Raw genomic sequence first — 14,379 nt, 5'->3', positions numbered from 1 at the left:
GTCATACAGATGTGCCTTCCTTTCTGGATCCTGGCAGGAGGGAGAGGAACTTTTGACCAACTTTGGGGTGAAAGTGGACCTTTCTTATCAGGTGGAGGTGAGGGGGATGGCGACTGTGGTCACTTAGAAGCGCTGAGATGCTGAGATGCAGGAGGCCATCCAGAAGTACTGAGCGAGGAGCCAGCTGTCTCTGTTTGAAGGCCAGAGGTGTCCCTGTCCCCTTCAGTTTGCCGGCTGTCTTCCTGAGTGATCCGTGAGCATTAGTACAGAGGCATCGCGCTTGGCCGGCATTCATGAGTTTGCGGTGAGGCCCAGGGAATAGGTAACATGTCGTGCCCACAATGTGCCTGGCATGGCTTTATCAAGGTTTCTGAAAAGCACAGCGGTCAGGAGGGGAGACTCAGGTTAGGTGGACGTTGATTTTGAAAACCGCCTGCGCTGTCTGCGCACAGACTCACCCTTCCCAGACTCCGATTGCTCCTTCGGAAAGCAGCTGCCCCATGGTGCGGCTGTTGGGTGTTAATAAGATAATTTATGCAACAGGGTCTCTCGGGCTGATAGTGAGACTTTAGTATATGCGGGCTATTACTCCTGGCAAGATGGGTACACCCCACATCACAGGGTCAGAGTTTCCAGAGGGCTGGCGGCGTGCCACTCACAGCAAGCACATGGAAAATTAGGGTTCGCACGCAGGGCCTCGGGCCTCACTGCATCAAGTTCCCATTTCCCTCCAATTCTGGAAACCCAAGCAATTCTGCCTTGAGGCCACAGGCTTCTCTCTCCTGTCCCTCACCTAACCTCAGCCCCATCCTACTTAAACATGCACCAGCTTTCTCTCTTTTCCCCGCCCAGAGGGGTTGGCATGGGGACCTGCACAGGGCAAATGTGTCTCTTCTCCAAGAGCCAGTCCCTCTTTTAGAGAAAATAAAGCAGTTTGAGAAAAGTAACAAAGGCGGCATTTGTGTATTTTGCTTTATGGAGCTGAAAATATCTGGTAAATTGATCCAGTGGGAGTAATAAATACACATTACTTTATCTTGTTCTTCATGTCCTATACCCTTGAGCCTCGATAGAACAACACCACTTAATAGACTTAAAAAAGAGTAATTACACTCATTGGTTGTGTGATTTTTCAGCCCTCCCAGCCCTGCCTGACCTTCTAATTTAGCTCACCGTGTCTAACTAATGCATTTATATTCATCTTTTATGAAGCATGTATAGTACAGAATTGACTTTAGAGCCTCTCTCAAGCTGTCCTCCCCACTTTCCAATCTGGTGAGCAGTGAGGAGAGTGGGGTATCTCCATACCTCTGTACCTATGGATAACATATGCACATGGGGCACAGCATTTCTTTTGTTATCCTGTATGAAACATAATAAAAAGTATTTATTCCATTTTTTACTTTAAAGCTTTTATGCATTCTAGCATTATTTACAGCTAAACACCCAGGCAAAAGATGCAAGTGTTTTTAAAATGATTACTGTTAATGTTTCTGCTTGTCAGAAGTGCTTAAATTTTCTTGCACTTTGTCTAAAAACTTAGTACTGTTGCCTTTTAAGCACAACACATTTAAAAGATCTTGCAAGTCAGATTTGCAAACACTGCTGACAGTTTGTGATGAATGATATTGCAAAATTTGCAAGATGTTTGTCATTTCACGCAGCCGACATATTAAGGAACAGATTAAGAAACACGAAACCCCTACGGAACACAACCATCCCAAACGCAAACCCAAACAAACCTCAACCAAACCTTGAACCCAAAGAGCGCACACACCGGAATCTCTCACCCGGGTTTTCTCTCCCTACTTCCCACTCAGCCAGTGGAACCCAATTGTTCTCACTGCATTTTCTCTCACCATATGGTCTCCTCATTACCATACACTATGAGTCCATATGGGAAACTTGTGAAATGAACTGTATTCATTTTAACTGCCAGATGAGCAGCCTTTTGCTTTGCAAGCTTAGCTTAAGTCATCTGCTGTCTTCGTGTTGTTATGGCAACAGGGCACCAATAAAAAATTCTAATCTACTGTAAGTGATCACAGTATTTTAAGTGCTTGCCTATAACTGCCCTCCAAGGGGAGGAAGGCGGAGGGGGTTATCTTTGTCCAGGGAGCAAGGGTTGTTCTTCATTCCAGCAGTGTCAGTAAAGGTGCTGGTGAGATGGAGAGTGAGGTCCTGGGTTGGCTGTGGAGTCAGTGCAGTAGATGCCGATGGTAAGGAAGGTGGGCTGCTGAAGCATAGATGGTACTGAGGAGGGGGCTGTGGACCTTTTGGGTGGGTACAGAGAAAACGCTGAATGTTAGAAACCATAGTTCTCCCAGAAGAAATAAGACTCTGCTGGCATGGTGCAGCCCGCCATGAATAAAACTCAAGGTTCTGAACCACAACATAGGCAGCAGATCCTTGGGGTAGCTTCTCATTCACTGGTGTGCAAAAAAAAATAACAATCCCAGCCTCTTCTTCCTGTACACGGGAATTAGTCATTTCCAACACCATGCTAATTAAGAGTACCTTAAAGTAATGGAAGTAGGCAGCAACATCCTTAAATATAAATCACTTTCACCTCCACAGGCCACATGATATGTTTCATCTCTGTTGCTCTGTCTGTATTGAAAGTGAATGTTTATAGTCTCAGTTCATCAGTTCGCATTAGCCTCATGCTGAATATTTAAACACAGAACAATCTGAACACGCCATGCAGGAAGACAGTGACTGCACTTTCATTTGGAACAGCAAGGGCTCATCTAATAACAATTTAGTAAATCAGCCATTTAGTGGCTCAGTTGTGCACTGCATTGTGCCAAATATTATTCAGTTCCACTGTACACTTGCAGAATGGAAATTCAGACGCTAGTCACAGGCCCTGGTTTTGCTCAATGCAGAGACGAGACCCCAAATCACCCGCCCTAAAGATCGGTCGTGTTTAGTGATTTATCATAAATACAGAGCTGGGGCAAAATAAAACTGGAGTCGGCTGTATACCATGTATTCTAATTATGTTTTTATTGTTTTAGTCTTTATGCAAAGACTATCCGTAATTCAAAACCTGCAGTTGCATCAGTGAAAATACAAATAAGAAATCTTTGCATAACCACATTGCCTGTTAGCAGAAAAGGGGATGACTGAGGGTTTCAGAAGAGGAGAAGGAAAAACCCTATGTCTTTATCTTCCACACTGTGACACCGGCCCTGCTCTCTAATCCTAATCATTTATTTGTTTTGTTTTTAATTTTAAGAAACTCTATTAACATTATATCTGGGAACCAAAATGACTCAAACCAAAAAAAAAAAAAACAGTAACAAAAGCAAATCATATGGTATATTCACCTCTTAGGAAAAGCATGCTTGGGTTTGTTTCCAAAAACCATTTTGTCTCTGCCTTTTCTTGTCAAAAACACAAACCGTGGAATGCAGTTCTTTTTTACCCCTCTCTCCTCTGTCTCTGCCAGAAAACTCACAGGCAAATTCCACTTCCCCATTTTGATAATATGCCCAGTTCAGGGGCTTGGTGTCCCCTCCTGCTTATGCTTCTTTTATCGGGGGAGTTTAACCTAGTTTTGTGTGCCTTTGAAATTGTATACACAAGTATGTGTGTGAGATGAGTATGCACACACCTGCCTGCACACATTGTTTTTCTGGGGACGGAGATTGTAGCTTCATTAAAAAGGCCATGACTCCCACAGAAGTTTTAATTCTCACTGTGTTACTTTATTTATGTTTTCTTAAACTAACCAACTCTGCAGTAAGGCATTCGGTCACTATTGAATCATGCCCAATTTAGAGATGAGGAAACTGAGGCTCAGGACAGCTCATGCAGCTGCCAATAGAGACTTTCCATGTCCAGATTTCCTCCCCATTAGTCTGTTCAGAGCCTTTCACAGGGTTTTGCAGGCACATAATCCACATTGGCTCTAAGAATGCACGTGGTTTGCCCAAATTCTCTGGAAAATAAGTAAGGGTTATCACTGCCTCCTGGTCCGTAAGCCTGTCTGCTGAGCTCGAAGCTGGTCTGAGTCCACTGATGAGGAAACAGAGGAAACCAAGGGCTGCATTTACAATGCTGCAAGTGGCCAAGCAGGTTTTGAGCCAATGCTTTTGGATTCCAGAGCCCGAATCTCTAAGGCACTGCCTCCTAGAATTAAGAAATGGGAATTGTAAGAAAAAAGGCAGTTTTATAAACCAGATTTTTAGAATTCCACAAGTTCAGCTAGGGGGAGGAGGAAGGTGGCAGCAGGGTCTGAGGGTAGCTCACAGATGGCTGAGTCAGGGGAAAGAGGCAGCAGGAATTAAAAATACATATACAATACCAGGAGATAATTCTCTTTCTCTTTAGCCCCCGAGTCATCGCGGTAGGGACTTGTAATAACAGTTACTCCAATAGCTGTATTCTTGAGCCTCCTTCAAGTCCTTTTTTAGCATGGAGCTCTTGATGGGTGGGTGCGCGTGTGTGTGGGGGTAACTTTAACCTTCATATCACACCCTGTGTACAGAGGCTTTGAATATAATTACTCATTAGTTCAAGGAGAAGTCACAGGAGGAGGCACAAGGGGCTCATTTCTACCCCCTAACCACCCAACACCCTCCTCTTAAAGACCAAAGAAACAGACACTAGGATGTCTCTGGCCATGCTTACTATTTTCAGCCTTGAGTAACACTTCAATTAAACACTGGAGTAAACAGAGCCCCAGCAGTCTTGAGGCAGTGAATTTTAATTGCAGTTATAGTCAGGACCATCTGTAAAGCTTTGGGAATCATCATTTACAGATACCATTCGTCTGGAGGTACATGTAATAACCAGTGATGTTCAACAATTTAAGAAGCCAAAACCAACTCTATTTTTGCCTCCCTTAGATAGCCTTAAAGTCCAGCGTAGTTCCAGCCTGCATGTATCTCTTACTCAAGTTTAACTACACGTACTTGTCCAAAAATATAAATATACACATACATTTGTATACACACACGCCAGACACACATACACAGACATACGCCGACATACATAAAATAAATCTCTTTGTTTACTCAATGGTCCTCTTACTTTCAAACTAGATATTTATTGTCTCTCACCCTAGGGAAAGGGAAGCCACAGCCAAAAGACAAAGAGAAACACAAGTAGTTAATTTCTGCCTTTTGTGTTTCTAAGAGCCCAGGCCTTGGCAACTTAAAAGAGTTTCAAGGGTAATTTTGACTCTAGGCAGTTTTTGTTTCATGTGCTGACTTTACAACCTAGCCCTGAAAAAGGCACCTCTGTCCACAGCCTTCTCTTTAAGCAGAGACTTTCATCCTGATCAGAAAGTCGATTTCCAAGGCCACTCAGCAGGACCTAACCCAGAGCGTTGGTCTTAAACCAGTACAATGAATCGGAATAAGAAGAGCCAGCCAGAGGTTACCAAGTTCAGCTCTGTACCTCCAAGCAGGTCATATCCACAAGGGTGCAGACAGCATTTTTCACTGTATTGGTGGCGGGAAGCACCCCAGGCTCCCATTCACCAATTACCATGGCACCATTTAGAAGAGAATGCCACAAGACCAAAAGGAGGGGGGAGCCATTGTCATCAGTCTTCTCAGGAATACCTGGTTTCACAATTTACACTTGACTGCTGCCACTTGAAAAGTCGAACATTTTGGTAAAATGAATCAAGCTGTAATGTTTCTTTTATGAGATCCCCTTGCAGGAAAGGGAGGTTTGGCACCTCGTGGAGACCAAGCTTAGTTATCCATCATAGTAAAGTCAGCTGTCCTAGCCGGCTTCTCAGAGGTCACGCGATCGAACCAGCAGCTCTTACAACTATATTATTGCTTACGGAACAGTAATTGAGGCACGAGATAAAAATTACCTGGTCTAATAGGCAGCGAACAATTTTCACTCAATAAAATTATAAGCCAAATCATTCATTTCATAACACTCTGGCTAATTTATTTGTTGACCTTTTAATATCCATAGCTCTTCAGTGGTATTAACTGCAACTCAGACAAAATCTCTTGTTCATTTCACTTTCATTGATTTTTTTTTCCATTGAGGCAATAACAGCTGCCTGAAAACAGCCTTTTTCTTTCCACTGTAAAAGTCAATCATGTAAGTTAGTATGTCTTACGTTGATATAGCTGCATTAGCTTACAACTGCCTTAATTTCATGTGATTCAGAACTCTTCTATACCATGCTTCTAACAGATGCAAAGCTTTCTGGTGCACCTTCAGCCACGTGGCACAATGATAACATACGTTTGAGAAGAGGAGTATCATCTAATCTGAACACGAAATCTGCCTTAAAATAAGAGGAGGTTTGGGAGCACCCCTCCCCTTCAAACCTCTGCAGTGTCTTTAGAATACTTTTAAAGCCTCTTGTGCGAATAGCAGTAGACCCTTTCAAAATACTTAAATCCTTTGTTTTGAAATTTTCTGCAGATTTTGATTATGGTTTGAATTTTATTTTTCTTTAAAGGCTATGGGCAATGAGTGTGTGCTGGAATGCTCCTTAAGCTTCAACTGGGGCTTCTTATATAATAAAATGCTCTGAAGTCTTTAGAATGCAGGGTTGTAAAATATAATTGTTACACATTTGGCATTTTATGCCTCCCTAGAAATAACCGCTTGCTACCTACACCTCATCTATGTTCCTCCTTTCCATTTCAATTTAGTCTAAAGTGGTCCTTAGCCATAATGAGAATGCCCCTTTCAACAGAAACATGTTTAATTATATCCATGCTAAATGTAAGCGACACTTCTCAGTCATAGGGCCTCTGAGTAAAGAGTGTTTAAAGTGTGACACTAAAGGCTTCTAATGATCTGCAGTAAGCTCCATTTTGAGAAGTTCATAATACCAGAAAAAATGAAAAATTTAAGGAATGTCTCAGAGGATTGGAAACTAAACAGTGCTCAAGTATTATTTTGGTTTGTTTTATTCTTTCCCTCACTGCCCTCATTATATGATTTTTTTTTTTAAGGACGCAGAGTCTACCATTGTGGAATTTTCCATTTGGCTGAATAAACATAAAGGAAGTTGGGATAGAAAACTACCCTCCACAGAAATACCTTTCAGTACAACTAGTATTTATTGTGCTGTACATACAGCTCTGTGGGAAATGGGCTGCCAGAAACTTCCAATCAGTTTTTCAGCTCTTAGAGTTTCCAATCAGTGTCACCCACACTTTGAGAAGCAAGTGGGGAAAGAGCTGAAACTTAAAGGCTAATAAGCTGAATTACACTGTTCAAAACGTGAACCCAGTGTAAACTCTAGAGTGAGGAGGTGCGTGGAGTCAGTGCTGGTTTCATTGATAGGTGCTTATCAACTTTAAATCAGGAGTGATTTTGCCATTCCACTCCATATTTTGCTGATATTTGGACCCACTGTATCTTGACTCCCCTGATAAGGAAAGTAGATTGGTGATAAATGGGTGTCAGGGAAATGTGTAGTGACAGGAAGGTATTGTACTTCTTTCATAGGAATCACCCAAGTCAACTTGACTTTGATAATTGATGCTTATCGTTTAGATTCTGTTTTCTGCATCCCTCAAAACATTATTTTCTACTTGAGGGAGCATAAAGCCAAGCACAGATTGTCTTCTGAAATTACTGAAGCATCCCTGGGCTTTAATTTTATGAGGGAGTTTCCAGAGTCTCAAAATCTGATTCTGATATTTGAAATTAATGTTGTGTTGGTAAATGGGTGCCCATCTGGCTTTATGAGTTGGTCTGTATGTGTTCTGAATGGAAGGGAGTTCAGGCCATCTCCCCTGCTCATCTGGGTTTGAATTACTTAAAACATTGAACTGGATTTATAAATGGGCTCAGTATCGCATGGTTAGACATCCTTCCCACTCTCCCTGGGAGGCTGGGTGGGCACAGTGAACATGGACTTATTATTAAGAGCAACACATTTGGGATCAGATGCTGACGATTCACATGGAGGGTGAATAATCCTCAGAGATTTTACTGTCATAAAACAGAAGGAAAGATGAGTTAGCCATGTCTGCATATCAGATATGATATTTCTTGTTCCAGAGAGTATGCAAAAACCTAAGTATTTCCAAGAGTCTAGGAGTACAGTTAATAAAAGGCTAATGTACATCAAGACCAGCCTCATGTTGATAGCAGCCTATAACTTGAGATAATGTCTGTACCCGAGATGATTCATTATATTAGTCAAAAAATTAAAGTGTAAGTACAAGTCAGCAGGAGTGAAGGAGCAAATTCACTTAAAAAATGGTATTAAAAAACCTCCCCAGACATGACCTTTGGGAATTTATATATTGGATTAAAAAGTCTAGAGCCAAATGGGGCATCAAATTTAAGTCTTCTGCTTTTATAAACTATGCCAAATATATGACTTGGTCATTTCCTCATATAAATTAAGCACATACTTTTAAAAATCAGTACCTATTTTAGAATAAACTCTTCAGTATGAATTTCTCAAGGGCTGTGGTTTGCTAAACACAGTGCTAGGGGCTTGGAGAAGGAGATTAAGACATAGCCATGACCTCAAAGTACCTACAGTCTAGTTGTTGGAGGTTGAAGACTCGCACACTTAAGAGAAGAACAAAATGACCCTACAGAATCTACTTCTGTGTGGCTCTGGGTGGGGCAGTCAGCACTCTTTTTCAGAGGAATGAGAGAGGTTCGAAGCTGGAGTCTCAGTGAAGGTGGAATTAGTTCTGATAGGATAGTGTAAGTATGAAGAGTTCAGGCTCTGATGTGTAACAGGACTGAGATTGAATCCCTGCTCAGACATTCATTAGCTGTGTGACCTCAGGGCAAATTGGTGGACCTCTCTGAGTCTCAGTCTCCTTATCTGCCAAACGGTGATACAGAGACACACCATGAGGACTGAATGAGTTAAAGTCTCCCTTTCCAAACACAATAGTTCTCTTTTCCATTACTCTACCACCACCACCAGTACCACATTCATTACCAGACTCTACAGGATTGGGAAGGCATTGCAAATGGACACAGACCTAAGCCAGTGTTCCAGATGAAGTAAGAGCAAATGAATGATGGTTTGGAGATAGGAGGGGGCCCAGCATGTTCCTTCTAGACTGAGGAGGTCAAGCTAGCCCAGAATAGAGTTCTTCAGATGTACAGGGAGAGGAGGTTGAATAAAGAGGGGTGGAGATCTTTTGCAACCTCCCAGGAACCCTGTACCTTAATTCTGGGAAGATAGGGTGCCTTGAAACGTGCCGGAGAGGAATGTTGGTGTGCAACTACTTGGGCAACAGGAAGTTTAAAAATTATTTGCTAACTGACTGGGTTGCAACATGGGAAGTAAAGCCGTATCTTCTCACTGTATTGGTAGCTCATTTGGCATTTTTATCATTAAGGTTCCAAAACATAGCAAAACTTATGACAATTATACTTGACTGTTCCTTGAATCTCTCCAGTGTTTCTACTAACTCTAAACAGATTTAGTATAGCTTATCCATTTTTTCTCTCCAGAATCCCATTCACATAATCATCAATCAATGGTCATAGCAAGGCAGGTAATGACCAGTTTTTATTGTGAAAGGAAATAGGGCAGTAAAAAGTTGTTGTTTTTAAAGAGTAAACATTTTCTGTGTCTTTAAGAGAGAATAAGTCCAAACTTATGAAAAGAAAAATAGTCTGACTCAGGATATAGGTTGGAGAATAAGCATTACCTCTATAAGGAGACTCTGGGGCTTTTCAATATTTAGGGTACTAGTATTTGTCTTTTTAATTGCCCAATGGGATATGTATTTTTTTTAATCCAAGGATAGGATTAATTATCTTGGAAGAGTCTAATCTCTACCCTCATGTTTTAAACTGCAAGCAGGGAGTCGTTTTAAACATTAAGAAGAGAAGAGAAAATCTCTCCTGACAAATAAATGCTTTGAAAAATTAGATATTAGTACTAGTCAAATGCTCTTTCTTTTCAGAAATATTAAAATTGCATATTAGAATGGAAGGATCCTTATACAATGTCACAAAAAATAAGACTTTAGGAACAATTTCAGAGACAAAAGATTATATGAAACATCCAGCTCTTCCCCTTATGGGAAATTTCTCTCTCTCTCTTTTTTAACATCCTAGGCTCAATCATTTCCTAATGTGAAATTACAGAATTTTCAAATTACCATATAAAACTGCAAAAAAATTACACTTGTGACCACCAAAGAGATAGCATATACTATCAATTTGATTTTAAAAGGCATACATCTTTTATACTACCTGTCATTTTTATAATGCCTTTTACAAATTTAATCAATACATTTTAACATTCTATATACTTTAAGTGCAATATACAATAAATATTCAAGTTTCATCTTAAACATGCTTTAGCCTTTAAATTGTTAAAACTGCAGTGCCCTTTCAATCTACTTACATAATGTCATAAAATATACATTTCAAGGTAAATGAAGTCAGCTACTTCAATTTAGTCCCTCAAACTGGTAGTAAATGAGAGGTTAACACTATGGTGCCAAACCCATTATTGAGTAAATTTAGCACCTTGGACAGCTCTGTAAAATCTTTATTGCTTTCCTGACCTGCTCGTCATGTTCTGTCTGTGTGTTCAGTGGTTCTCAGCTCTGATTGAAAGGCAATATATTAGATCCCCAACACAAACACGCTTGGGGGCTAGTTCACTGGGAGCCTAATGACATGGAGGTGAGAGCAATTTTCTGGTCACCGAAATCCAAGCACCTTGCAGGTTTGCTGCACTAACTCATAGAGGACCCAGACATTTCCTTTCTCCTTCCCATTTGCAGAAATAACTAATAGAAGCTGAATCACATTGGCCAAGCTGAGCCAAAAGCCGTCTCCCCCTTAAGTCCCAAAGTTGATACCACGATGAAGGACACTATAAAATAGGCAAGATACCATTTAAGAGAGTCACTTTCAGGACATGACATTGAGTTCACTGTCCTCAAGACTGCTGGTCTGAAGCAATGCTGGGCTGCTGACCCAACTACAGCAATGTGCCTAGTGGAAAGCGTGTCCTGGCTCCATGGATTGAAGGAGGAGGCAGCTCTAGGAAGTGAAGTTCACATGTTTCACTTTCAGGGGTTGAATGCTGATGAGAGCTCTGTGCATTGAGTAAGCAGAAAAAGAAACAAGTGGATTATGTCATCAAAACCTGTTATCACTAAAAATATCAGTTTAAAATATATAGCCTACCCTGATAATTGGAATTTTTCAGGTACAAGAACTTCAAAGATACTGGAGTTTATTGGAATTTGCCTCCTCCCTGGTCCTGTGAAATTAAAATAAGCACTGCTTTAAATCCTCAATGATACTGTTCCAAGATTGAAGTTCACAAATGCAGGTTCTAACTGCATACCTCATCTTCCTTTTGACAAGCAAAAGTCTTGTATTTTTTTTCCTAAAATGAGAAGAAAGAAAAATATCTTCTTTGCCAAGCCCAAACACTGACATAAATATCCATTTGAAGAAAGAAATGAATATAGACCCAGAGAAGTCAACTTTTAGTATATAAACTAACTTGATCCTGTTTTGTTTTAATCTTTTCTAAGACCCAGATAAAGCCGTGAGGTTTTAATGAAAGCAGTACAGGCTGAATTTGATCTGGGGATAGGGTTTACTGTGCCCATACCATAGTAAATTATTAACTGCTATGGTCAGACAGCACTGCAAACAAAAATGGGGTAGGTTATCTTGTAGCTTGCATTAAAAAAAATAAAGAAATTATTTCAGATGGATTGATTCAAACCCCATTGATTATATAATGTTTTCCACTCCTTATCTGAAAAATAACAGAACTGTTTTGTAAATGGGGTATAGCAGCAGCTTAAAGCATGCATAAATGTTTATTGAGAACTGAAAACCCCTCTACCTCATTTTTGAATTTAGGACATTATATATGTCATAAGTAGTTACTGCAGTATGACAACTATTTTATCTTATATTATAGAGAATTTAAAATTGAAAAATGCTAATATGTATCTAAAAGCTTGTCATTTCAAGAGTTGTTCAAGAATTTTTGAAGAGGCTATGGTGACAGCAAAATGAATGCAATTATATCCCTATTTTGTGATCAGTGTCTGCAGTATGTGAAAATTCAACAGCACTGCTTCTCCATGCAGAAATCTATTGTGTAAAATGTTTAAAGTTAAACTTCTTTTTGAAACTTTACCCACAGCAAAAAAAAAAAAAAGTAAACATATCTTCTTGCAAATCACCTCTGATAATCATACTATGCCTTCATGTTTGGTTCTCTGATAAGCCTCCATTTTACATGTATCAAGCTTAGCTTTTCTTTTCACATTGCAGTATAAATGAATCTTCAGAAAATTGGGGCTGAATAAAGGAACAATTTCTTGTGGTTAGAATGAAAAAAATTATCACCACACATATTTTTGTAGAGTGCCCTATATTATTAGAAACAGGCATGCTAGCTAAATATGGAAGTCCACCTAAATGAAAGGAGACATTTTTTCTTCAACTGGAGTGAACAGCAGAGCATAACACCTAGGAGGAGGATGAATGAGCAATTGGGGAAAATGACAAACAATACTGAAATAGCAAAGAATTGCTATAAAAGAAGCAGACTCTGCCAGTCATGAAAATTGGTGCAGAGGGAGCTTCTGGGGGCAGGAGAATTCTTTTGTAAGAACCTCTGACAAAACAGCACATCACCCCCTGATCTCACGACTCTGCCACACAAGGGAGATATACAAGAGGAGTCTAATGCCACATGCTTCTTACTAGCTGAAGACTGATTGGAAATCTCTTGAAAATGACCTGTCTGATAAGGTCATGGTTCCTGGAATAAGCAATTAAGTGCAAAATAAACACATCTTAGGGATTCATAACATGCACCAACTGACATCGATCGTAGTAATCTGGTAAATGACCTTGCAATTGTATTCAGCAATAAACATATGAGTGCTTTATCGTGCTCATGGCAGACTACTGAGTGATGTATTTTATCTTGCGGTACCAATGATGCTCACCTTTTGACTTGATTAAGTGTGTATATGAACAGGGATAAATTGGTGATTTAACACCATTCTGGGGTTCCCCAAACCCACTGCCTTTAAAGTGGTGTGTTGGCAAAGGATGGTGAGAGGGAAAATAGAACATGATCATGTGAAAAGATAATGACGTCCTGCCTTCACTCAGAGGACTGTATCTGCTTTTCTCCCTGACAGGAAGTGATACTCAAAAGGGCTGCAGATCTGGTAGAAGCACTCTATGGGATGCCCCACAACAACCAGGTGAGTGTGCTGGGTCTCGAACCTTCCACATTCAGCTGAAGCTCCCAGAGTCCTTGTTAGAATGAAAAAGCATGAAAATTATAAAAGCTCTTTCATGAGTTCAGAGTAAAAAGTCATTCAGGCCTAACATGTTGCAAAGCCATTCAGTTCTTCTCTCTTCTTTTGTAAATCTTTTATTGCCTTTTCTAGGGAATAATTTTTCTTACGAGAAAAGGTACTTTATTTAAAAGGAATCTCCTGTGGGAATATAGTTCATCATTGAAGAAGAGAGTTACTGGTGCTCAATTTTATTCCTTTCAGGTTTTCGAGAAAATTTAGGAGGAAAAGGGGGGCTCAATTTCTTCTCCTAAGAAGTGTAACAAGGCCTGAACATTGTCTGCTTCTGTTTCATAGAGCACCTCCATGTTTCTGATTCAACTTGCTCAGGAAACTACAAGCCTGAGATAATCCTTCCTTTTTTGTGTCACTTGAATTGGTCGGTGTCCAAGGGACACAGGCCTACTAATACTTAAGGACACAGGTTGTCATGTAAACCTTCCCTTAACTTCATCCAGGGAGATGAATTTCAGGGCACGTGTACACGTGTGTGAGAGAGAGTGACCCCAGAGTTTTCTGTGTTACTGGTGGGGAAGGGAAGCCCCAGGTTGCTGTCCCGTACTGCAAGGTAGTATGGAGGACTGGCTGAGTTAATGGGCTGTCAAAAGTCACACAGAGTTATGCAGCCCAGTTCCGTCCTTAAGGAGGTAAGTGTCCTTAAATGAGGTCTTCGCCTCTCTAAGCCTCAGTTGGCCCGTCTGAGGTATGGGCTTGATGAGGATGAGACTGAACACACAGGTTTGTTGGAAAGGTTGCAGAAGTTAGTGCAGTTAATCATGGAAAGCCCTGAGTGCAGTCTGCAGTAACACCTGGGGTGTGGTCTCCCAGGAATGTGACTGGGGCAGTTACACGGGATGCTCCTGTTGCTTTTCAGGAGATTATTCTGAAGAGAGCGGCTGACATCGCAGAGGCTCTGTACAGTGTTCCTCGCAACCACAGCCAGCTCCCGGCCCTCACGAACACCTCGGTCCATGCGGGAATGATGGGCGTGAATTCCTTCAGTGGACAACTGGCCGTGAATGTCTCCGAGGCGTCGCAGGCCACCAATCAGGGTCAGGAGCCCTCCCTTGTCCCCACCCCCACCCCGGCTGAT

At 41.0% G+C, this 14,379-nt stretch overlaps 1 protein-coding gene across 2 annotated transcripts in view; it reads left to right on the top strand.

The window, feature by feature from the left end:
- The window catches only part of EBF1 (EBF transcription factor 1), a 405,187-nt gene that overhangs the window by 376,736 nt on the left and 14,072 nt on the right, over nucleotides 1–14,379 (top strand). For both annotated transcript variants that reach the window (XM_052642605.1, XM_052642604.1), the window contains exons 12-13: nucleotides 13,125–13,190; nucleotides 14,161–14,338. In XM_052642605.1, coding sequence (XP_052498565.1) covers nucleotides 13,125–13,190; nucleotides 14,161–14,338 — 244 coding nt within the window. The remainder of the gene's footprint in view (nucleotides 1–13,124; nucleotides 13,191–14,160; nucleotides 14,339–14,379) is intronic.

Source organism: Budorcas taxicolor, chromosome 7 (assembly GCF_023091745.1).
Source record: "Budorcas taxicolor isolate Tak-1 chromosome 7, Takin1.1, whole genome shotgun sequence".
Taxonomy (NCBI): domain Eukaryota; kingdom Metazoa; phylum Chordata; class Mammalia; order Artiodactyla; family Bovidae; genus Budorcas; species Budorcas taxicolor.
This window is presented reverse-complemented; position numbering and strand designations above follow the sequence as displayed.